General features: G+C 44.2%; 1 protein-coding gene across 8 annotated transcripts in view; it reads right to left on the bottom strand.

Annotated features, from left to right (window-relative positions):
• Window positions 1–26424, bottom strand: part of PTK2 (protein tyrosine kinase 2) — a 253294-nt gene that overhangs the window by 109609 nt on the left and 117261 nt on the right. For all 8 annotated transcript variants that reach the window (XM_082674402.1, XM_082674406.1, XM_082674405.1 and 5 more), the window contains 3 exons: window positions 22141–22220; window positions 19810–19872; window positions 6224–6278 (listed from right to left, as the gene is read on the bottom strand). In XM_082674402.1, coding sequence (XP_082530528.1) covers window positions 6224–6278; window positions 19810–19872; window positions 22141–22220 — 198 coding nt within the window. The remainder of the gene's footprint in view (window positions 1–6223; window positions 6279–19809; window positions 19873–22140; window positions 22221–26424) is intronic.

The raw sequence follows: 26424 nt of genomic DNA, 5'->3' as shown, positions 1-26424 counted from the left end.
GGGGCCTGATGACTCCCACAAATACGGTGGCCGCAGGAAAGAAGTGCGGGCCAAAGCCTGCTTGGTAGGCCAACATTTGTTTTAACCAGGGCTGGGGTTCTGACAGGTGAGCCAAGTGTGGAACTACAGGCAATTGGAAGAGAATCAGTTATGGTTTTAGATCACAGGAACTAAAGTGAAGAGAAGCAAAATGGGTTCAAGGGCAAGGCTTGACTATCAGATGTCACCTACAACATGAGTGGTTGGCCTTGGACACTCTGTAAAAGAAAAGTCTGGGACGCGTGGTTTGGGGAAGAGCCGTCCAAGCTCTGGCCACGAGCCCAGAGACTGAAAAAGGCCACTCTCGCCACAGCTGAGACGGCATTTAACAGCTGTTCTGACTCCAGGCTTTGCAAACACTCTCTGCGTCTCCTCTTGAGCATTAGACCCACACATATGCACGTGCCCACCTGAGCTTTCCACCTGAAATTCCCAGACACCTGAAACCTGGCATGCCACCAAGAGAACTTGTGACTTTCTTCCAGGCCTGGACCTCCTCATCTCAGCAAATCTCCCAGCTGCTTAGAGACAGAAACCTAGGCGGCAACCTTGACCTCTTTCGCCCACCTCTCAAAACCCACTGCACTGCCACGTCCTCAAAGTGCTTTTCCAAAAGCCATGTTCTCTTCTCTAAGCTTCCCACGCAGCAGCCCCACTCTTGCTTTGATTTCTGTGATGGTCTCCCGTGGATACAGAATTCTGGTAGAAGAGAGACTAGTGAAAAACAAGGAAATGGAAATATCTGTGATGTGAGCATTATACGTAGTTAGTTAGTTCTTTGTTAAGTGTGTAGAAATAACTCTCACGTAACAGGTAAATATGCGCACGTGTAAAGATGAAACGCAACACCTTATGGTCCCTGCTGATTCTCATTCTCCTGCCGACCCCATGGCACAGTCGCTTCCAATTCCGCGTCTCCTTCCCTCACTGTGGTCCCCTGACCCCCAGCACCTGTGGAATGGGTCAACTAAACTGTGCACCTGACCATTCAACCTGCCGGAAAACTTCTGAGCAACTGGGCAAATAGGTTTGAAAATAGTAACTGTGCAGTGCTAGCAGACAGACAGCCTGAGCTACAGGTTCACGCCTCTGTGCCATCCAGCTGACTCTGTCAGTTTTCCGCGTGCTGCTCTGCCCGGCCCCTCCTGAGGCCTACACGTCACCCGGCTAAGACAGGAAGTCACACTCATGGGCAGCGGCCGCAGGAGCTGAAGGAGGGAGCGCGCCCATTCAGGGCTGGCTTCCTGAGGACACAGAGCCACACCCCGGCTCCCCGCCAAGCGAGAGCGGGTGCGCCTGGCCGGGAGTGAGTGCCCGAGCTTTCTCGGGGTCTCTACTCCAATGTGGCCGCCCAAGAGGACTGAGATTTCCGGCCTGCAGCAACCAGTGTTGGGCAGGAACTACAAAACCCTCGCTATCTGAAAGGAGCCCCAGATTCGTTTCTAAGAAGGATGCCTCAGAGAGCATCAGTTCTTTCTCCTTTCTCAGTAAGGAAAAAAATTCCACAAAATCTGACTCCCTAGAATCTCTTGATATTAATCAATACACTTCCCTGTTTATAGGGTTTCAACATCAGCTTTGTGTTTGCCCAGACTTAGGAAACAAGGCATCTATCAATCAATGCTAGTCAGTCTTAAACCAATTCATATACAGAGAGAAAGCCACTCAAAGTGAGGCAGTATGACCAGGATGAATCGTCGGACACTGCTGCTATTCAGCCTCTGAACAACAAAAATAATTGCATATTAATCAACCTAATCTTTATCAGATGCTGCTAGCAACAATGGACTCCGAGGGCTTCCTGGATGAAAAAGTTATAATGTAGTGCTAAAGAAAACATGCAAGAAAAGAGTAACAGGCTAAGAAACATTAACTGAGGAATTATCTCCCCACCTACCAAATGCTAAACATAGATACGTTAACAGTGCATGCAAAGTGTGTCTTTTAACTGAGCTATAACTGACGTATAACGTTGTATTAGTTTCAGGTGTACAATATAATGATTCAGTATTTGTATATACTGTGAAACAATCGCCACAGTAAGTCTAGTTAGCACCCATCACCTCACATAGTGACACATTTCTTTTTCTTGTGATGAGAACTTTTAAGACGCACCCTCTCAGCAACTTTCAAATATGCAAAACAGTGTTAATAACTGCAGTCACCATGCTGCGCATCACATCCCTGGGACTGACTTACAACCGGAGTCTGTAGCTTTGGAGCCCTGCACCCGTTTCACCCACCCCAGCCTCCAGCAACCATAACCTGTTCTCTGTATCTATGAGCTTTTTTTCTTTTCATATAAGTGAGGTCACAGTATTTGTCTCTGTCTGACTTATTTCACTGAGCACAATGTCCTCAAGGCCCATCCACATTGCTGCAAATGGCAAGATTTCCTTCTTTTTATGGCTAAGTAACATTCCATTGTGTGTGTGTGTGTGTGTGCGAGCGTGTGTACGTCTGAAGCGTGCTTTTTTTCCACCCTACTTACAGGAGCCCAGACCAGACGGCCACTTCTGTGCTGACCCCAGGCTTCATTCTCCCTGGCACACAGCAGATGCCAGGAGCTGGCTGCTGAATGACTGCTGAGCCAAGCACTTCCGTGCTAACCACAGGGATGGGAATGACTAAACTAAGTGCTCCTGATAGGACCCTAGGAAACCATTCTATTACCTTGAAGTACAGAAACTTCAAAAAACTGGTAACTATTGATCTGGCAACATTTCTAGTTCTGAAATTAGATTTCTACTGTGAATTATACTCAAATAAGTTGAAATTTGGCTATTTTATTTGCAACGTAATTTGAGATTTACAGAAGAGCTGCAAAGACAGTACGGAATTCCTGCCCTTCGCCCAGTGCCCACCTCCCCCCATCACCTGCCCCGGAAGTTAACATCTCACACGACACTGGAACATCCGTTAAAATTAAGACACCAACATTGGTACAAGAGTACACACTAGCTGCGGACTTTACTCAGAGCCCCTAGTTTGCCCACTGACGCCCTCTCACTGCTCCAGGACCCCACACTGCATTTACTCATGTCTCCCCATCGCCTAGCTGTCAATTTTGTAGACTACCCTCAGGTTGGGATTGACTTGTTAGTTTTGCTGGTACAGTGTTTTTAAAAATGTGCCTCTGGCACTACTGAGATCAAAGAGTCAGAAAATTTAAATATACTGTAAATTATCCTTAGTAATCGGGCACATATACCCCAATCCTGTTTTGCCATCAATCAATCATAGCTTAAGTTCCATCAAATACAAGGTAACCTTTCAACACTTCAACGTGAGCATTAACTACAAATGATCTTCTAGAAGTCTAGATATGAAGGGAAAAAGGCATATAAAACAAAATGGCCTTTGGAAAAGCAAATACTAATTGGTCTAGCCATTCTATAGGGCTAGTCCGGGACAAATAAGAAGCTGATGTGAATTTCTTGTTAGTTGAAGTTTCATTGGCAATAGTTTTGAAGAGGAGACTGTCTGAACACAACCTAATTTGTACTGTAGCTGTTACATACCTATGGGTATATGTTTATGTCAGTCATACCCACAAGAGTCTGACGGCAATCAGTTGAAAGAATTTACATAGAAGGTGAAAAATTTTTGGCATAAGGATATGAGCTACTGATTAAGCTATTTAAGAAGCCAAATATACATTATTTGTTTTACAAAAGTATACTGATTTCCTTTATATTAGAAAGCGTGTGAGAAATGAAACACTAGACGAATCTGTACCTAAGAAACAGAAGCTAGAAGTCAATTCTGTTCTCCCTGCTCGCATCAAAATCAGCAGCAACTGAACCTTTCAGAAAACACAAGTGCTATCTGTTTGGCTCGCGAAGTTTTCTCAAGCTCCCGAGGGTCAATTCCTTCCCCTCCACTACCCGTGCACACACGAGGCTCGGCCACCACTGCCTCCGGGGCTGACACTGCTCACCTTGATCACCTTAATCACCTCCAAGCCTTCTTGGCTGGAGTGTTGCTGCTTTTGATCTGTCCTCCATGCTGCTGTCAGGTTTATGTTCTAAAGTCCAAAAGGTGACCATGTCCCTCCCCTGCCATGAACACCCAGGGCCCCTACGTGCTCTCATCTGAGTACTGACGTCCACACAGGCGACCACAGTGTCTGAGCTCTAGTCACAGGGCTGACCTGACTGCCCGGTGGAGCTCAAACAGCAGCAGAAGCGCATCAGGGTCGGCAGCAGGGTGAGGATGAGGAAGGCCAGTCAGGCTGGGTCCTGAGGGACAGCCTGAAAGACACCTGGAGGGGACAAGTCCTGTGCAGGAATGGGGACGTTTCTGGAGTGACAGCAGGGCCAGAGCGGGCTGCCCAGGGAAACGAGCTTCTCCAGCCTTCCAGTTCTTCTGCCTTGTGAAGGAGTATCATCACCTGCGCTATTCTCATGCCTCCTTCCACACGGTACCCTCTACCTGGAAAGTGCCTCCTCTAAGTCCAGTCATCTTTCAAGTGGCCCTTAAACTTATTCATTCATTTCTTCACTTAAATAAGATTTAGCGAATGTTACTGTGTGCCCGGGATTATGCCAAACACAGGGTTTAGGGCAGAGAACACAGCAGATGTCATCTTTGTCCTCGTGGATCTTAAAATATAGTGGAAGCAGGCAGACAAAATGCAAACAAGTAAATATCTAGTAATTAAAACCTGAGAAAGTAAAATTAAAAATTAAGACCCTGAGCAGGGCCCTAAGGTGGAGGATGTTTCTGCAGCCCCCCTAGGGAGGTGAGCAGTCTGTACGGGAGAGGACGCCGAGGCTGAGCTTTAGAAGAGCCGGCGATGGGGGACCTCCCCGGGGCCTTCTCACCTCAGCTACACTCACACCATGGCACCTGTGACATGGACCTGGGGTGGCTTGTTTGGAGTATGAGGATCCTTTTTAAATACAGAATAACTTCTTGGACTCCCAAATGCCAGCAGTCATACCTCCTGTGATAACTGCTTATCTACACACAGCTCTAAGGAGACTTCGCAGTAATTCTCAGGCCACCCTGGGACTAATGTTTGAGCACTGATGGTGCTATTAATGTGATACAGCCATTTTCGTATCCTTTCCTGCTTTCTACTTTTACACTGGGTGGTGCACTTCTCTGTCCAGTGATGGGGTAAATGCCCTGAGGAACAGTGTCTTACACTTGTGAGCGTCTCCCCCTGGGTCCACCCAGCAAAGGGCAGGCCGATGCACAGGGTGGGCTTCTGCGCCCACGCCAGGGCCTCACTCTCCAGGTCAAACTGAGTCCCAAGTGATTCAAGGTGATCGGGTCACAACTTTCACCAAGGCAGTCTGGCTTCCGAGCCAGTTTTTGAACCACTGTGTTCTGTCTTATCCCACTTGGGCCTCAGTGAGTGGGATGGTCTTCCACACAGGTGCTCTAGTGTGGAACATGTCCTCTGTGATAGAAAGTCAGAGCAGTAACAGCCACAGTTTATAAACTGCACTGTGAGAGGTACTTGTGGTAGTAGTTTATACACATACACACACCGATCTGCTGAACAGCCACACCAACCCTACAAAATATTATTTTCTTCCTTGTGGAAATAAGAAACCAGGTCCAAAACCATGAGGCTAGGAAATGGCAGAGCTCAGCTGAGCTGGACTCTATCTTGATCCAAAGCTGCGTCCTCACACCACACTGGACCACGTTCTGGATGGGCTGGGGAACCACACCTCGGGTCCCCGGTGTCCCCTCCCCTGCAGTGGGAGCTACAGGCAGAGACAGGAACTGGTGTCCTGCAAGAGTTACTAACGGGGAGGAGTGCCCTTGGTGGAAACACGAGCAGACAGACCTCCAGAACACACTTCTACGCGTGCACGCGCACGCATGCGCGCACACACGCTACAGCTGCCACTGTGGCTCTTTTCCGTGCCGCTTCTGTACTTTCGTGTGTCAAAACACCCGAGACCGCAAAGACTCAGGCGACGAGGACCGCTGTGCACGCAGCCTTCTTGGGGCTGTGCTTGGCCGGACGCGCTCACAGCCAAGCGGCGAGACCGCGGCTTTCTGGCAGGATGCTACGCCTCTAAAACTCTGCTTGCCCTCAGCATGACTAGAGCAACTGCCAGCTTTTTGTATTACGACTTTCACACGGAAAGGAGAAAACCGCACACCACGGGGGAGGGGTCCGCCTAACGCGTCGCCTATTACGATAAAGCAGGCTAATTACCTTGACTGAGTCCAGTAAACTCCTAGGAAAAAATCGCTTCAAACCAACATCTTTTCTGAAATACAAAAAGAAGTGTATTAACAAATAACACCACCAAATCGATGAATAACATGACATTGTCGCAAGAACATAAAAGCAGTTTAAATTATTTACCCTTCCACATGTTATTCTAGAAGGAAATAAGTATAATAAAGCTCCAATGTACCCGCACAGTCATGGAACAGGTGGGACAAGTAATTTTCTAGATCTGTGCAGGAAACACCGATACAAGCTGGTTTAGGTAGAAAGTCTTTTTTTTTTAAGTCTTACTATTGCAAACCCTCTAAAATATTGCCTCTTTGTAAATTACAACAGTGAACAAACTGTTCTCCTTTGAGCATTGTTTGAAGGTTAGCCTTATAAACCTCGATTCCAACTGGGTAACGCACTGTATTTGTATAGAAAGTAGACTGGCCTGATTAGGGAAAGATCTGGGATACAGCAGGGAAGCTTAAATACCTTAGATTAATCCTAAAGGTTGACTGTTTTTAAAAATAAACTTTTTGATTAACATTAATCAATGTTTATAATCTCAGTTTCACACAGGAAACAAAACAAAAAAAGAGAAATTAAGTGAGTGGCCTAAGGTCAAAAAGCTGAATGTGTGGAAATGCTGAAAATCCCAGTCGTTTTCTTTAGACCAAAAGCTACAAAATCAATCGTTAGTAACAAGAGCCTCACAGCATTCCGGCCAAGAAAACCGATGGAAAGAACGGCTCACTCTCATTTTCTACTTACTTTGGGTACTAAGTGAGCCAGGCTTTTGGCCACTAGAGGGCAATCGTGCGCTAGTAAGATGAAATAAAGCCTCTAGACATGAAAGATTATCAGGAGACACATGGAAAATATAAAAGGATCAAGAAGGAGAAAAGCGAAATAAAGGTACCTTTTCAGGATTACATAAAAAAATAAAATGAACATAAAGTATATTAAAAAAATAAAGCAGGGATGACTTCTTCACACGTAATTGTAAGTTAGCAAGTATTACCAATGAAACCATAGAAAACATGTCAGAGTTTATATGGTTGACTCTAGATCCGAACATTTTAATCCCCTATTCCATACTCTACTAGTTAGTACCTAAACCGACGAACTCCTTGCTAAATCCTGGTCTCAGTTCTCATATTCTTTTTCACTCTGTGGTGATGATGATGACACTGTTCACTGCTCCCGTACACAGTCCTTCCTCAGCTCCTATGACACACTGTTTTCTGGATTTACTTATCAGCAAATTCATGTAACTCCTGGCTTTCCATTTATTTTTCTAACCACTTTTGTTTATAACTTCCCTTCCTTATCTTTTCAGATATGAACAGGGAAAAGTGTCCACCCAAGTTCTTCCACTTTTTGTTGCCTCCTAAAAAGACAGGAACTTTGCATTTTAAGGATTTGGGTGCTAATCACTATGGGAAGTAGCAAAATAAGCACATAAAAGATAAACCAACACCCTAGAATCTTAGAGGCATTATTCCTGAGCACTTTCTTCCCTATCTGCCTTTGCAGGCAGCTGTTCCATAATATAAAGAACTTATTTTCACAGAGGGAGCCCTGCACTGGAATCCTGGCTTTGCCGCAGGAGGATTTGGCTATGCCTTCGTGCCTGTCAACCTCAGTGACCCACGTGTAAAATAGGGATGCTAATCCCTGCTGCCAACGGCGGTGCTGAGGAGACAGTGAGAACGTGTTAAGTCCCTAGAACTCTACACGGGTAGTTCCCCTTCCCCCGGAAGCACCCGGGATGCCCCTCCTGTCTGGCGAGAGTCTGGTCTACAGGCCTGACTAGCCGTCATCATGAGCAGAGGGAGGCGTGACCTGATGGTGCCAAGAGCAGACGTGCTGTAGGGAGGAGGGGAGGACACAGGCTGGAAGGCAGGTATGAGGGAGGCTCTGCTGGGAGCCCGGAGGAGGGTGGTGGGAGGGAGGGTGGGCAGCAGAGGCTCAGGGATGCTCTGGACGCAGAGCCAGCAGCGCTGAATGAAAGGTGACAAGGGAAGGCCGAGGCACCAGGAAGAGGAAGGCCGGGGGCCCAGGCGTGCCTCCTGGGACTTCTGCTTCTGGAGAGGGGTCGAGCAGGGTGCACGAGACCTCCTGGTGGAGATCTCAAGGAGGCAGCTGGCCACGGAAGTCTTTGGATGGGGGGCAGGGAACACCAGGGCCAGGGATGCCCTCTTCCCCACGGTGAGACCATCAGCTGCCACTACTCAACACAGCTCTGCGGCTATCAGTTGGCCAAAAAGTTCGTTCGGGTTTTTCCATAAGATATTACAGAAAACCCAAACGAACATTTTGGCCAACCCAGTATTTTTCTTAGAGTCCAATGGAAAGTAGAAAATTTATCATACTCATTTTTGTCACAAATGGAAAAATTAAAGATGGACCAAGGGGGTTGAATTTTTCTGTGTGAAAATAAAGCCTATTACTAGGTGTTACTTTTACTTCCAAGGTGAGAACAACTCCATTTAAGGGAAAAAAAAGCTAAGGCCAACTAATGTTTAGCAAGTATGCAGTTTAGTTTTTCCAACTACTTTTGAGTAATAATGAGTCTGTAACACCTGCCCATACATTAGAACCCTTTAAAATGGGACACATGGCAAGTGAGAAAATAAAAATGAGGATAAAGTACACAGAATCGCTGGGAGAATTCCATACCACCACCACCCCGCTCCACACATTCTGATTTAACTTTACCAAGAAGCCCATCTACGAGGCTTGGCGGTGGAGGACACTGGGAAACAGCTCAGGCGCTGCGCTCACGGTTTTAGGGAAAGCCTCCTGAGACATCTGCATTCAGCACTCTCCAAGAAGCCTGGCAGGGCCACAGAGGCTGTCCCATTTCACACGTGGCCACCTCCCTCCAGCCCGTGTCGGGCACTGGCTTACGAGCAGCTGTCTGATGGGCAGCAGGCTAGCTCTCAGCTTTATGTGACATAAAACTCACTTGAACCCAAAGTCTGTACAGCCGTGAGGTAAGATGAACAAAACAGTAAACACTACTGATGTCGCACGAACAAAATAAAACTACTGGCCTTTATAATGAGGCAATTCTTTACTATGTAAATAATTATCAAAGGGTAGATCCTAAATACAGGTAAACTCATTTGACTAAAACTAGCTTTCATGAAACTTTTAGGACACAGCCATCCCCCAATTCCCAAACCCCAGTATCAGGCTGTCAGATTTCCCACGTGAGCCCAAAGGAACCTTCTTAACCCACACGTGCAGTTAACGAGATACTAATATTAGGTGAGAACGCACTGTCCACAAGAGTAGCCCCATGAAGGATTCACACTTAAATTAGCTAAGATTCAGTTAACAATCTAGTTCCCAGCTGCACCGGCTCCACTTCAGGTGCTCAGAGCCACGGGGGCTAAGGGCGCCCACGCTGGCTGGGCGGACAGGACACTTCACAGCCTAGGGCCTGCAGTGGTGGCATGGGCTTACAGCAAGAAAATCTCGGCCTCGGCTCCCTGGCCCCCGGGGCTCCTCAGAGAGGGCGGTGGGCCCGGCCACACAGCCCCAGAGGGACAACCACGACTGCCCAGGACTCCGGGGGGCCCGCTCAGCAAGACCACCGCGGATCCCGCAGGAGGAAGTGGGGGCCAGACAGGAGCCTGGGCTGGGGCTGCCCATGCACGGAAGCAGATCTCCCAGTAACTCTTCCTCCGACTTTTCTCTAAGATGCAACTCACTCTGATTTGAAGCTTCAAAGAAAGCAAGCCTGTTGTACTCCCCCGCTTCCCCACACTGGGCATCACGTTAGATATGGGTGGGGGAGGGGGAGAGGAGAGTCACCGCCCTGCGGTCTCTTCCTCGGGTGAGACCCTGATGCGAGCTGTGCAAGCGCGTGACAGGCACCATGAGACAGCACCATGAGAGAGCCCAGAAAGTTACTCGTTGAGATCTGGGGTGTCTGGGGCTTAAAACTGTATTTGTGATCAATTTTAAACCAGAATTTTCTGAGTTAACGTTTAATTTACCTCTGTCCTTCTAATGAAACGTTCAGACCACTGCTGGCTGATGAGGCTGTCTTGCTCTTTCCCTTCTGTCCAACTTCGGAGCTCTGCCCCCTCCCATGACTGCGCCATCCTCCCGCTCCCCTGATCACACTCGCCGTCGATGGTCCAGGCAGCAGGCGCCGCTCCCCACATCAGGGGGAAGAGGTGCCGCCCAGCAGTCCATACCCCGCACCAGCTCCCCGATGGATCTTTCCAGAGCGCAGCACTCGGTCCGCCTAGCTACTCCTAGCCTGGGGGCCTTGTCCTGCGCACACATGCGTTCACGCCCAAAACCCATGACACAGCAGGCCTTGGGAGGCCTGAGGCTTGAATAGCTTTATTTACATACATTAAGCTTCTTATAAGTGAATTCTCAGGCCAAGTATAAACTTATCTCTCCTTCCGCACTACTGAGAAGATACAGACCTTGTCTGTTGGCTTTAACTAATTAATACTTTGTGGACATAACTCTTATAAATTTAAAGCCCCAGCAAAAAAGGCAACCAAAAACAACTTTAAAATAAAACTATAATGCATGTTCTCATACAGTATCCCTAACCTATCCTTGCCCCAAATCTCTCAAGAATTGAGTATCATTAAGAATATCACTGAGGTCCTTTAACCTCTCAAATGATACCTTAAGCCTCTTAAAAACTGATAAAACTTAAAATTCTCTAACTTCAATGGAAATTGCTGTTTGCTTCTTAATGATCCTCTCTCTCCTTCAACCTGAGTAATGAGAAGTCATCTTTTGGCCAGGTACACCAGGTGATGCTGCCTTCCTCTCCTGGAGCCAGGTGTGGCCATGTGACACTGTTTCAGCCAATGTCCCTCTCAGGGAAAGCACTACCTGCACATATGTGTCCTTAAAGGGGGCTGGGAGAGAGAGAAAAGGTCCATCTCCTCCTCCTTGTGACAGGCAAGGTCAACCAGCCATCCTAGGCTACCAGGTGGCAGCTACGGATGATGGTGGCAAGATTCAAGGGGCCTAGTGCCCTGGTGATGAGAAGCACTGACTGCCTAGCACTTGTTTTATGTGAAAGAGAAAGTACCTTCTTAGTTAAGCCACTGTCAATCAATTCATGCCAAATCTGTGAGCATCCCCTTCACTGATAAATTATCACAGGCAGCTAAAAAAAGCACTAGATTATTACTGACAATAAAGACAATTTTTAAAAATGAATGAAAACAATGCACAATTAGAATTAACCTCACCTAATTTTATATCACAAATTTATTCACTGAGGAAGTACCGATGGAATTCCTAATAAACATCAGACACTTTGCTAAGTGCTGGAAATACCAGGAGGTCCCTACATCAATACAGCTTACTCTAGTAGAGAAGAGACACAGTTACACAAACAACTACAGCAAAATACATTAAATGCAAAGATGATTAAAAATGAATTTCTAAAAAAAGCAAACCACTTAATAAGGAAATGAGCAGAACTGAAAAGATATGTGATTCATTTAAAATAATTTCACAGTATAATTCTGTACGTTGAAGAAGAATCATTGGTACATAAGTTTCTTCCTTCTACAGTATCACAATAGGAACCATAATTTTAACACTGTGTTATTAGCTTATTTTGGTTCCATTTGTCATTGTCAGCAATGCAGTTTTTAAGCTTGATAACAAAACATTTTTCTTAACACAGCTCATCTGACTCCTGTCTCTGATTTACAGGAGGCGTAAATAAAAGAGCCACCCGAGTACACTCCAGAGTGCGCCCTGCAGGGTAAGACCCCGGGAGGCCACATGCTGGGCCTGCGGCTGGATATTCACGGCCAGTACTTCCCCTCTGCCTACAGAAGAGGCACCTTGGTCCTACCAGGGTTGGAAAGACATAGAGAGAAGAGACCAATTAACTCTTTAGTTGGTTTAAAGAAACAATGCAAACGTTTTTAGATAGTGCTTTTCCCACCTCCGAAGTTGGGCCTGATTATTTATTGCATAACTGAAAACAGTTAGTTTGAAATGTGGCAGAGCTGAAGGAGTTTTCTTTAGTACATTATAAATTACAGAGACCGCCCATACATTTTCTGGCAAAACTAAGCAACTATATGGACTATTTCACAGTTTTTCTCCTTACTGGCAAGAAAAACCAGAACCCCAAAATAAACTAACAAGAAACATTCTGCATTGATGTATAATTCTTTTCCATACTGACAAAATATTTACACTTCTAAGTGGCTCTAGGCTACTAGCAGAAACCAGTAGGAAAGGGCAATGCTGACCCCCCGGAGGCCCTGGCTGCCGGTCCCTGGGCAGGACAGCCTCAGTGTGCTTGGAGAACCACTTCCCAGCCATACCTCGTCCACAGCCCTGGGTGGGCCGTTACAACAGCTGCGGTGGAAGACAGAACCCAGGGAACAGTACTGAGAAAATATCACGATTAAACTAGAATTGCGAAGGAGTAAAGAATCTTCACCTTCCAAGAACAAGGTGAAATAAAGAAAACTACAAGATGACAGGAGCAGAATTTTACCGCCGAAGACACATATAAAAGAATTTCTAAACAATATACTTTAAGAAAAAGGGAACTGCTATCAGAAGACAGGCTGAGCTACAACAATGAATGTTTAACCAACACAGTAATAAACAAGTAGGTCTGTAGGACCCCACCCTATACACCCAAAGTGCTGGAGGTGAAGAGGGCTGACCCAATGCCGCCCGCAGGTGGGGATGCTGGACCTGGACTGAGCTGGGACCTGAGGGAGGGTGAGTTGTGCCATTCACTCCCTGGCTCTTGTCAGATGCCCACTCCGGAGGCCCACTCATCAGTCTTGGGCCACCAGGCTTTGATTCAAGCCACTCGGGAGCTTCAGGAAGTCAGAGGAACAGCAGATTGAGACAGCCCAGAAACCCCAGAGTCACTGTCAGATACAGAGCACAAAACAGCTGGCATGAAAAGCTTGACGAAATAAACGGCACAATCACATACGTGAGCAACAGAGATTACCAGGAATGGAGAGCGTATTACACAACACAGGAAACTGAATTTCTGGAAGTGAAAATTATAAGTGGTGAAGTGAAAAACCAAATGGACAGGGTATGCCAAGAAGACACTACTTAAAAGGGAATTAAGGATTTAGAAGAAAAATCTAAAGAAATCACACACACACTGCCACAAGAAATAGAGATGAAAGATGTTAAGAGATATAAAGGCTGAAAAAACATGCAGTTGACAATTAAAGAGATAATGGCATATATTCTCCAGGTGAAAAACATGAATCCACAGAATCAGGAAAGTACATCTTGTTCCAAGTTGGGCTTATAAAAAAGAAACCCAAGTCTAAGACATGGTGAAACTAGAGAAGACCAGAAACAGGAGGTTCTTCAACTTTTTGTATGTTTATAGTTTCTTTCTAATAAATGACTGGAGAAAAATGATCTTCCACTAGTCCACAGAGAAAGTCTCAACAAAAGTCAAAGAAGCTCTTATCACAGAGACCATACTCCCTGACCATAATGCAATTAAGCTAGAAGTTAATTTTCAAAAGAAAGTCAGGGCTTCCCTAGTGGTGCAGTGGTTAAGAATCCGCCTGCCAATGCAGGTGACTTGGGTTTGAGTCCTGGTCCAGGAAAATCCCACATGCTGCAGAGCAACTAAGCCCGTGAGCCCCAACTACTGAGCCTGCACTCTAGAGCCCGCGAGCCACAACTACTGAAGCCCGCACGCCTAGAGCCCGTGCTCCGCAACAAGAGAAGCCACCGCAATGAGAAGCCTGCGCACCGCAACTAAGAGTAGGCCCCGCTCATCACAACTAGAGAAAGCCTGCGCACAGCAACGGAGACGCAACTCAGCCATTAATTAATTTTTTTAAAAAGTCAAAAAATATCCACACATTTGGAAATGTAAAAATAGAAATAAATCCACAAAACTTTTAGAACAAACATTAGGTCTTGAAACGCAAAACCAGAATGAAAATAATGGACAGATTTTACCACGTTAAAAAAGAAAAACTTCTGTATGATGAAAAGCTATATAATCATAGTTAAAAGACAAACTGGGGACTTCCCTGGAATCCACCTGCCAACGCAAGGGTCACGGGTTTGATCCCTGGTCTGGGAAGATCCCACATGCCGCGGAGCAACTAAGCTCGTGCACCGCAGCTACTGAGCCTGTGCTCTAGAGCCCGCGAGCCACAACTACTGAGCCCGCGTGCTGCAACTACTAAAGCCTAGGCACCTAGAGCCCGTGCTCTGCAACAAGAAAAGCCACTGCAGTGCTCACTTCGGCAGCACATATACTAAAATTGGAAAGATACAGAGAAGATTAGCGTGGCCCCTGCACAAGGATGACACGCAAATTCGTGAAGCATTCCATATTTTTAAGCAGCCGCATAGCACAGGGAGATCAGCTCAGTGCTTTGTGACCACCTAGAGGGGTGGGATAGGGAGGGTGGGAGGGAGAGTCAAGAGGGAGGAGATATGGGGAAATATATATATGTATAGCTGATTCACTTTGTTATAAAGCAGAAACTAACACAGCATTGTAAAGCAATTATACTCCAATAAAGATGTTAAAAAAAAAAAAAGCCACCTCAATGAGAAGCCTGCACACTGCAACAGAGACTAGCCCCGGCTCACCGCAACTAGAGAAAGCCTATGCACAGCAACAAAGGCCAAACGTACCCAAAAATAAATAAAAATTTTAAATAAATAAATAAATAAAAGACAAATTGGGAGAGAATATATACAACAAATATTACGAACCATGGGTTAGTATGACAAAGATCTCAATGAGAAAAAAACATAAACATAATGGAAAACAGAAGAAAAGTACAATTTACAAAAGGAATATAAAACAGTCCCCAAATGGGAAGGTGTTTCAACTCTCTCCTCTGGATAATGATCCCAATGATAATTACGGGCAACATTTATTCAGTGCTGGGCACTATATTGAGCTCTCGACATGATTCTCTCTCTTAACTCCCCACATCAACCCAGTATGTAGGTAGGTATCACCATGGTCCCTACTTTACAGATTTGGAAACAGAAACCCAGGGCTTTACTGATCCAGGACAGTAAGTGGAAGAGCCAGCCAACAGGGGAGCAACCTGCTGCAAGAGCCCCCTCCATCGCCCCACTTCTCACACTGAGATGGGGTAGTGAGTTCACACAACTCACGCCATTATGAAGGACCCCAAACCAGCACAGTAACAGCGGGAACTGGAAGTCTCTCACCCTGCCCCTTCTTTTCCTTAACCATCATGTTTACTTAATTTAAATATCTTACATATAGAATAACTACTACACAACGGCCATTTGTGGAATAACAGAGAGTTCCGGTTTTCATCAGTATCCTCTAAGGAGGCCTCTAATTGACAAAATCACGCTGTATTGCTTTGTTCTGGCTGCAGGTGGCAACAGTCACCGGCCCTAATTCATGTCTGGTGATTCCCACACTTTCCATGCCACTGACCCCACAGACACGCTGAAGTTCTGGAGGCACTGATTAATACTCCAGTGGGCCCTCTTCCACATATCTGTTCTCCTGCCGCCTCGATTTCTGTAATTTTTAGAAATAAGCCAAATTCACACCAACTTTAATGCAATTTTTGACTCTGATATCAAACACATGTTGAACTTAATGCTCCTCTCTCCAAATATAGCTCCAAATCCATCTTGATGGATACCTGCTTCTTCATTTTCTTTCTTTTTACAGACTTTTCTTGTTGCCAAAAACATCCAAATGTATTATCCACGGAGATTTCCCCCAGGTACCCGTTCTCTTCATTCCCATGACACCTCTGGCTCTCACCCAGCTGCCATGGCTCAGTTACCCTTCCCGTTCCGACGTGGGCCTCTCACAAAGACAGGCTGGGACACAGTCCACATCACAGTGGCCCTGAGGACAACTCTCTGACAGCCGGGCACGCTACAATGCAAGCCACTGACCTGGCCCTCCTTCTCCAACTTCGCACAATGATTCACCTTTTTAGATCATCTCTAAGTGCCTGCTGGCTTTTTCCTCTCCAATTCTCTTGTTCTTTTTTTTTTTTTTTTAAGAAATGGAAAATTTTATTCGAGCCAAATTGGAGGATTATAACCCGGGAAGAGCATCTCAGAAAGCTTTGAGAACTGTTCCCAAGATAAACTTTTTATTTTAGAATAGTTTTAGGTTTACAGAAAAGTTGCAAAGATAGTACAGTTCCTTGAATAGCCCACACCTGGCTTTCCCTTGCATTACTATGGCACCTCTGCCGTAACTAATCAATCGGTTCTGATACATCATTACTAACAGGCCCTACACTTTCAGATCTCATCAGTGTTTTCCCTAATGTCACTTTTCTGTTTCACAGGATCCAATTTAATCGTCACATCTCCTTAGGTTCCTCTTGGCTTGTGTCAGTTTCTCAGACTTGCCTTGTTTTTAAAGATCTTGACGGTTTTGAGTAGTACTGGTTTGGTTATTTGTAAAACGTCCCTCAAATGAGAATTACCTGTTTTTCGCAAGTCTGGATTGGGTTTTTAGGTTTTGGGGAAGCAGACCACAGAGATGAAGTGTCATTCTCAACAGATCACATCAAGGACACACATGCCATCAACATAACTGTTGGTGTTGATGCTGACCGTGACCACCTGGCTGAGGTAGCGCCTGTCAGATGGCTCCACTGTCAGGTTACTCACACACCCTTCCACACTCTATTCTTTAGACACACGTCACTAAGCGGAGCCCACAGTATAGGGTGGGATTTTATGATCCGCCTCCTCAGGCTGTGTCCATATAAATTACTTAGAATTCTTCTATGTGGGAGATTTATCACTTCTCTATATATTTATCTATTCAATTATTTATATTCATATAGGCCCATGGGTATTTATTTCATACTCTGGGCTATAACCCAAAACTAAGTCATTCATTGTTGCCCAAATGCCCTACCTTTGGTCACTGGGACTCCAATTTGATGCTCCGACACAGCCCCACCACCTGCTTTTCTAAGCGCTTGCTCCTTTCCAGCTCTACAAGATGCTCTAGGCCCATATATCTCCCCCTGCCCCTCGGATCAGGAGTCCTGCTTCCTCTCATTGAAGAATGATATTAGAAACCAACATCTAGGCACTGGGTACCATCAGAGATTTTTTTTAAAGCTGTGGTTTTAGTGATTTTATAACATAGAAAATAAACCAACATTTCTGTTTCCTTTTTCGTTTAAATAACACAAATGTTCCCTCAGAACTGAACACGTCCCAACCAACTTATCCTCCTTCCCTCCAAACACGAAATTGTTTGTGACTGACATGCCCACTGGCCCAGGACAGAAAACGAGAATCCCCAGATGCCTCCTTGGCCTCCTTCACCCCAATCCAACCAGGCAGCCAGTCCGCAGACCCTGACTCTGGTAAACTCCCACCTCCACTGCTCCTGCTATGGAGTCCACGTCAGAGACTCATTCTTCCTCCAGGAGAAAGGAAAGATGCAACAGTTTCTGGGCTCCCTACTTCCATTTTTAACTTTCTTTAATACCATTCCAATTTGGGAATATGGAATTCTCCATCACAAAGCTCCTCCTGTCACGGACCTGGCTCACCGAGTCATCACGACCTAATCGTCTGGAGGCCGTGTCAACGCCTGGAGCTGTTTACAACACACATCGCAGCCCTCCCCGACGGGCAAGGTGTTCTACCCGCAGTAAACTGACCGTCCACGTTTCTGTGTCTTGGCAAATGCTGCGCTCTCTCCCGGGACTGGCTGGTTCCGGAGCAGCAGCCTCCGCCTGCCCACGTTCCTTCTCCACCACTCAGGCTAGACAGCATCTCCCATCAGACCTCAGACATGGAGTACCACCCCCCACACACCCTCTAGAAGCTTCTACTTCAGTTCCTACTATATTATTTTACAACTCTGCTTACTGTCTGAGAGTCTCCCTTCCAGCTGTAAGCTTCCTGAGGGTGAAAACTTTGGATTATCCACTTCTGCATCTCTAGCACTTAGCTGCCAAGGGCTCAGCAGATGCTCAATAATCTTTGTTAAATGAACGAATAAACAAAGAAACAAACGGATATTTTTCAAAAACCTCCATTTGAAATGAGAACAAACCTAGCATGTACCTGAGACAAGACCTTCAATGATTCCTCTGATTCTAGTCATTTGAATTTTAAGCAGTAGGAAGAGTCTTTCAGGCTGAGGAATGTGGTAATTTTAAACAAAAACCTAAACCACCTAAACCACAGTGAATGTTAGTTTTTTTTGTTTTTTTTTTTAATGTTATTAATGATACTGTTGCTTCTATGCTGTCAACTGAAGGGCAGGGAAAATTCTACTTAAAATCATTCTGGCTACTAAGATATCCCAATTGATCTCTAAAAGTTTTCATTCAACTCTAACAACTCCGTGTTTTATCCTTATTCAATCTGTTAAGAGGCACAACATTATGTGATGGATGTGTCCATAAACACACAACCACAAATATTTAGTGAGTGCCTTGTACGCTGCACACTGTCATGAAACTTACATTATGCTAATACAGTAGGTCCAGAAATCAAGGGATGAATCCGCGCCACAACGAGACAGGCTGCCCGGGGCGCTACCTCACTTGTCACAATTAGGACAAAGGAGGCTTGTGTGATTGCAAAATAACTATCACGTCTACCACCAGTTATTAGTGCAAATGGTCGGACCTGCTCCATAACTAATTCCCCCAAATATTTACTTCTACTTTTATTTTCAAATGACCATACCTCCCCTGTAAAATCTTGTTTTCAAAATGGTGGGATATTATACTTTCACAGTGTGATAGCAGTTGGGCTGACCTGGAAAGTCAAATAAAACCCAAAGCCATGTCAAGTCTCTATTATTGCAGGGTACTTATGGACAACCTTTTACTTCACTGTAGTAACATCTTCCAAATAGCACAAGAATTTCAGTAATAATATGGCCAGGAAAAGTGCTGGCAAAAAGTTGCACCATTGCTAATGAAAATAAAACTGGAAATAACAAATATCAGTGATTTTTTTGCTGAATTAATTATCAACAGATAAAGTGCAGAACTTTCAGCCTCCCAAGACATAAGCCCCACTCTGTCTTATATGCATTTTAAATACTCTAACGTAACAGTCTAACGACTGTTAACTTCACTATTGGAAAAATATTCAGTTATCCTAAATTTTCTGATACATGAGCAACAAATAACTCCCATCTTTCCACTTTTTTTTAACTAAGGGAAAAAAAACCCTAATAAACTTATAAAGAGAATATAAATAATAACAATTTCATAGTTCAATATAAATTAGAAGTGAAACTCCATCCCAATATGGTTAAATCTACAGAGACAGAAGAGTTTATTATTTATGTGTTAACATGCCAAAGAATATTAACCCTAAGACATTTATCAACAAATTTAAATGTTTGCTAACATAATTAACGTCACCAAGAATTCATTTCTTAATAAAACTTTCCTCTTCCGGATATAAAAGTTTTAGAAACAGTAGTGTTTCAGATTTAATATTAAGTTTTAAGTAAAGATAAACCAGTAAAATCTACAGTTTGAAAAGTGACTTAGCTCTGAATGCTTGCAGGCAGCGCCTGGACGTGCCGCACTTACTCTAATACTTCATAGTTAGACTTCTTCTCCAGGGCGTTGCCCCGCATCTCCCAGTACGACCGCCTAAAAGCAGAGAAGATACACACTCATAGATTGGTATTGGGAATGTCTGCGATGTTAAATGATTAAAAACCGTGAAAGGGGGGTATCTAACTACTACGCGGCTAAGCCACAAACATTCTGATAAACAACAAATAAAGAACCAATTCGATTCGCAGCATTTTTCCTGCATCCTAATGCAGCATAAATCAGTTAACACAGACCGTATCTCTATTGAACGATCTCACATTCCCTTTTGATGTGAAGCAGGTCTGGCTCTTTGCAAAATGAGAAACCAGATTCCAGCTGTAAAAGAGATCAGCTACATTCGCTACTTGTACTTGGCCTTTCCTCAAGGGACAGTGCCAGGAACCCCAGGCTGCCCCTGTGGCCGGTGCGCACCCCACCTGCTCCTGGGAAGACCCACAGTTACTAAGGAAACAGTATGGGACCTGAAGCAGAATCATCGCAGTGGGCTAGTCCAGGTAACAGGCGCCAGGCGCAGCAGAGAAGTGCTGCCTATCTCGCTGAGTGTTCACAGTCTGAATTTTACTTCTTATTCCAAGTTACATGTTCAAGCAACTTCAGGTCTTACTGGAACCAAGTCCTTTCTCTGCAAAATCTGCCCCAAGTGGGTGGGATTCTCTGCGTGTACACAGTTATCTCACAAAGGGACAAGGTCTAGCTCCAGCTGCTTTGGAACACACAGATATTACAAATCACTTGAAGTGATTTCCCAGGAGACTGCGTAATCAACAAGACTGTTTCAAACTTGTCTGTAATAACATGAATACTGGTTTTGCTTTTTAAATTTGTTTGACTTTTTCTTTGGCCTACTTAAAATCGAAAGTACTAGATTTCGACAAAAAATTCTCAAGGGCCCAAAAAGGATCACTTAATGTGTTCTCCTGTTTTCTATTCATGTGGGGGAGGAGTTTGGGAGGGGCAGCTGGGCGGGTGACTACTCTGTCAAGTTTTTCCTTCAGAGTTCAAAAATCAGTGACCTCAAACAGGGGAGAGGAGGAGAAGGATAAACGTAACATGGAGAGGCCAGAGTGGGAGGGGAACCCAGAGAGGCACGCATGCCATTCACGTAGGGCCTAATGCTCCTGGACCCCTCTTCCAAGTAATACATCACAGCATTGTCTGTGGGAAGGAAAGCGCGCCAAGTTTGCTTCCCAAGCAAAAACTGTAAAGGCCAGGAACGGGAAGAGACCAGTGAGAGATGGCTTTTTTTTTTTTTTACTGGGATATATAATTAAGGTTGAAAACAAATTTTAATGAAGAGTTGAGAGTTATACTTAATGATCTTTGGGTCCTTGTAGGAACCGTTATTTGATAGCCTTATATAATATAAAAAACAGTGCTCTCTCGGGAAAATTATCACTGTTTTGAGTACACGTAATCAAATTTTAGCTAATTTAACCAACGCATCTTAAACTAGCAGCCTGGGGTAAATTTTTTTTTTTTTGGCTGCGTTGGGTCTTCGTTGTTGCCCACGGGCTTTCTCTAGTTGCGGCGAGTGGGGGTTACTCTTTGTTGCAGTGTGCGGGCTTCTCACTGCGGTGGCTTCTCTTGTGGAGCATGGGCTCTAGGCGCGCAGGCTTCAGTAGTTGTGGCTCACGGGCTCTGGAACGCAGGCTCAGCAGTTGTGGCACACGGGCTTAGTTGCTCCGTGGCATGTGGGATCTTCCCAGACCAGGGCTCGAACCCGTGTCCCCTGCACTGGCAGGTGGATTCTTAACCACTGTGCCACCAGGGAAGCCCCGAGCCGGGGTAAATTTTAATTAAATTATACCTGACAAAGGTAAAATATTTCTTTCACTCCAAGTTTTAAATGGTGGCACAGAATATATGACAAATGGTGACAAATGTTATCAGAAATAAGAAATACATTCTCAGTTTCCCATCCCCCATAATGGCAGCCATTAGACATAAATGGCTATTTATGTTCAGATGCTGCACATCTGAGCACTCAGCATCCAGCTTGGCTAGTGGCTGGCACATGGGATCTCACAGATACTGAACATTTCCTTCATCACAGAAGTTCTATTGGGGAGCTCAGCCTTAGACTTGCTTACATACTTGTACTCTTATAAATCATTTAATTCTAAATGTAATATTTTAAAAGATTCTAAAATTAGCAATGTCAACATAATTCAGAGTATCATCAAAGTTTACTCATTTTATTCAGTATTTTATTGATAATCTTTATCAGGAAAGAAAAATACCGAGAAAAAATAACAGAAAACACTGTTGAATGAAGACCTCAATGTCTAGTTACCGCCTTACCGTATTTCTAGGCAACCCAACTTCAAAGCAATGTCCTGGTCCACTTGATCAGCGATCTCCAACATATAATCGCTCTTCACCTACAGTAAAAAGGAATGGGTAAAATAATGTTGCTGTAAGAGAATATGTTTTAAACTTAGTCATTAAGTAAATGTTTACTGGGTGCCATTTACATGCTTTACACACACTGTGTCAATAATCACGCTAGATGCTGGGTATAAAATGAGTAATACCAAAGAATAAAGAGTCAAACAGTCTTCCTTTGTGAAGAACATATATGATCTATGAGCACTTAAACATCATGTGAATCACAATAACGTCAAGCTGCTTTCTACCCTCCATGTTGTCAAAGAACATATATGATCTATGAGCACTTAAACATCATGTGAATCACAACAACGTCAAGCTGCTTTCTACCCTCCATGTTGTCAAAGGGAAAACAAGAAGGGAGATCTCCATTTCCAGGCAAACTTGCGGTGGCTATATTTTCTGAACTCGAACTACAGTCCCAGCACCATTTTTTGGACCTCAATGCAAAGGCAAAGAAAACTAACGTTATTTCAAAATCCATTTAATCCTGCAACTGGTGTGATTCCACCTAACCATCGACTATAAGTGATTCATCTGCAAAGTGCCAACATGCCTGAAGTGTGATATAGAGAAGGATCTAATGAATTGTACAAAGGCCTTCCCACCAATAACTGTGAGGGACTGATACCAGTATCTGAGAGCACTCATCAGTGTGAAGATGTTTTCAAAGATGAAATATGTAAAATCTCACAGCTTAGCATCAAGAGATCAAGATCTGCAATTGATTTTGATGACAAGGAGCATTCATTCTGAACTTCGATTAAGTGAAATGTTACTCCTCCCCCAAAAAGGAACTTCTGTTCCTCTCATTAGTAGACCTTTATTACAAAAAAAACGCACTCAATTATTATATTATGAATTTCACCAATACAGAACTCCGTGGAAATCTGTCTTGTCTCTTGTTATATAAGTACTTCATAATACCCTCCCCTCCATTTGGCCTCTTGGTCCTCAACCCTAAAATATTTACTCTCTGGTCCTTCACAAAAAAAGTATGCTGACCTCTGCCCTAGGAAAAACTCCACAGATCCTGTTCTATTGCTACCTAGCCTGTCAGTTCGCTCGTTCAAAAGATTTCTAGTCCCAAGTTAACTACTTTGCCAACCTTATAGTGATAGTTCATAACCTTCCCTTGAAAAGACCCCCAAACCTCCCAACCTCCTTCTTCCCATTATTTTAATTCCCTGGCAAGACCAGCAAATACTGAAACCAGCCACGCACCTCCTTCTCCACGCTTACTGCTGAGCAACTGGAGAAACTCTGCTCTGTGCTTCGCTTTACGTTCACGAAGACAAACCTCAAACGATCGCCTGAGGCTGCTTGGAGATTCGGCAATGCCTGCCTAGGAAACTTGGCAACACACTGATTCACACTTTCTCCAATCAACCAGCCACATCTCTTTCTTACAGAGAAAAGTCTTCAGACGGGCATGCCCTCTTTAACGTACCAGAACCTATAACCTGAGGGGCATGTGTGCTCATCTACTCACTCCTCTCAGGACGGAGGCGATGCCCGCTCAGCCAGCAGTGATCTATTTCTGACCTAAACGCCATTTCCTCTGAAACCTTTGCTCTATTTTCTGCATTAGCACCTCTACCTAGGTGGTCCATAAACACTGACTGACTGAAGACTGAGTAAATGAATGAAAGAATAAAGTCATCAAACTATGGTTTGGATACCTCTGTGTGTAAATGTTATTGTCCATAAGAGTTACAAGCAATAGTAATTTCTATTCCTTAAATATAGCAGGCATTTAAGACTGATTCAATAGAACTGAATTATCCAACCCACTAAATTAAGTAAACAGCTTTGATTCTAGAATCACTCTGTTTACACTTCAATTGGCTCTTTCTCCTCTATAGCAAAAAATAAATCCAAATTTTAAAACTAACTTTTTTGCATCATAAGTAGGTTTATTACTAAACACAAAAATGGACAGATGAATCAAGACTGTATTTATGTGAGTTAGAGAAACACCACAGTTGTTCTGACTGAAGCATTCAGTGGATCTTAGCTTATGGTTTGGTGCAGACTTTGAAGCAACCAGAGCAGAACAGCAATTACATGTTGAGGAAAATGCATTATTACAAAACTATCTTAAGATTAGTTACTATAATCTTTAAACACTATTCAAAGGTGGAAAAATGTAATCACATGCTTTATTCAGTCATCAAAACCAAATTCATATTAGTTGCAAAAATGAAAAAAAAGAGAAAATTAACAATGATCTTTATGGAAAATCCCTTTAGTTATGAACGTGACTTAAAAGTTCTGCGAGTTGTTTTTTCTTACAGTAACAATCTACTACTCTTGACTCAGAGCTGTATGACTATGGCCTGAGGCCCATTCACTGTGTGCACTGATCCATGTTTTCTGCCAAGTGTGTGGATCCACCATGGAACCAGCCATCTCAGCAGACCCTCCCCTCCTCCTTCCCCCCCCCGTGGCAGCTGCCCTCTGTGAGGACAGAGAGCAACCCCCCCGCAAGGTCCCTGTCACCCAGGCTCCAGAGGGGCTGTTCTCTGAACCACTGTGCACATCACGTCCTGATGTTTGGGCTCATGCAATTTTCTTCAAAATGTAGGGTTTTTAACACTCAGTGTTCATTTTTTTATAAAACATTTCTCACTTTCATGCTTTCATTTGTGAAATAAATGCAATTTATTGAACATTTAAGTGTGCGTATGTATAGCTATATAGTTGCTTACAGTAAATATACTCACATTGCCATGTCAGACAGATTTATACATAGCTCTCATTTACTATTGGCAGCGTCACTGTGAGTTGGACCCTACTCTAATCCCCAGTTAAGAGCCTTAGAAAGAACCTTAGAAGAAGGAAGGTGAGAGCAGGAACTACTTATTATTCCAGGGGTCAGGTATTCTGCTGTTTTAGATACATTATTTATAGTCTGTTCAATAACTCTTCAAGACAGGCCTTAGTCCTATTTTATACATAAAAAACAGAAAGCTTAATCACTCAAAATTAACGTACTCAAGGTCACACAGCAAGCGTTAAAGCTAAAACTCAAAAACCCATCCACTGACCCCCATAACTCAAGTTTCAGTGTGTTCCTGTACCTTCCTGTGAACTCTCAGAAAGTGTAGGCACTCTCCACTAGAAGGAAGATTAATGACCAGTAAGGACCACAGCTCATAACCCTGCTAGCCCCAGGGTCTAACATGATGGCTTCACCTGCATGTCTTAGTTTGTTTTACCACTGTCATTGTGTTATATTCTTTTTTATACCATGGATTACTACTGTTTATTAACTCCAAATCCAGCAAATTTCCAAGTCTTTCAAGCAAATATCTCTGAATGTTGTTCTTTGTTTTATTAAATTAATTTGTTTCCATATGGATGTCAATTTCCTGCTTAAAAAACAGGATGTATCTGGACTTCCTTCTGTGGGCAAGTATCATATTTACATTCATGAGTTTTTTCACCTTATTCTGCAACAGAACTAAAGCACAGGTTTTAATATAAAAACCACTCACATCTCTAATAAAAGTACTAATCCTAACTTGCTCCATAATTTATTCCATATGCCAAGTCAATGCTTTGGCTGCCACATGAGATCTTTTGCCTCGTTTTGGTCTCTTCTGAATATTCTGTCAGCTACATGAATTTATCAAATAGACCTGAAAGTCTTCGATAGTGTGTGTAAAGAAAATGGGGCTGAGGGCAGACAAATGTGTATATAACCATCTACATCATACACCACCTGAGTGATCCGAGGCAGTCGGCCAAGTTGGCTCAACTGTCAGGCACTCCTCCTTGAGTTCTGTGAGAGCAAAGAGTGGAGTGTTTGTATGCAGAAGGCACCCAATGGCAGTTCTCAATTAAAACAAACTCCTTGGGCTTCCCTGGTGGCGCAGTGGTTGAGAGTCCACCTGCCGATGCAGGGGACACGGGTTCGTGCCCCGGTCCGGGAAGATCCCACATGCCGCGGAGCGGCTGGGCCCGTGAGCCATGGCCGCTGAGCCTGCGTGTCCGGAGGCTATGCTCCGCATTGGGAGAGGCCACAACAGTGAGAGGACCGCGTACCGCAAAAAAAAAAAAAGGAGATGACCAAGGCTAGAAAACCTGTACGACAATAAGTGTTTCCATTGTTTCTTTTTTCTTGTCCATATATAATGCAAAAGCAACCACAAATATACTAGGGGTACCTGAAGAATCATATCAGTTTTTAAG

Source organism: Grampus griseus (genome assembly GCF_964374135.1).
Source record: "Grampus griseus genome assembly, chromosome: 17".
Classification (NCBI taxonomy): Eukaryota; Metazoa; Chordata; class Mammalia; order Artiodactyla; family Delphinidae; genus Grampus; species Grampus griseus.
Note: the sequence above shows the minus strand (reverse complement) of the source record. Positions and strands in the feature narration are given on the sequence as shown.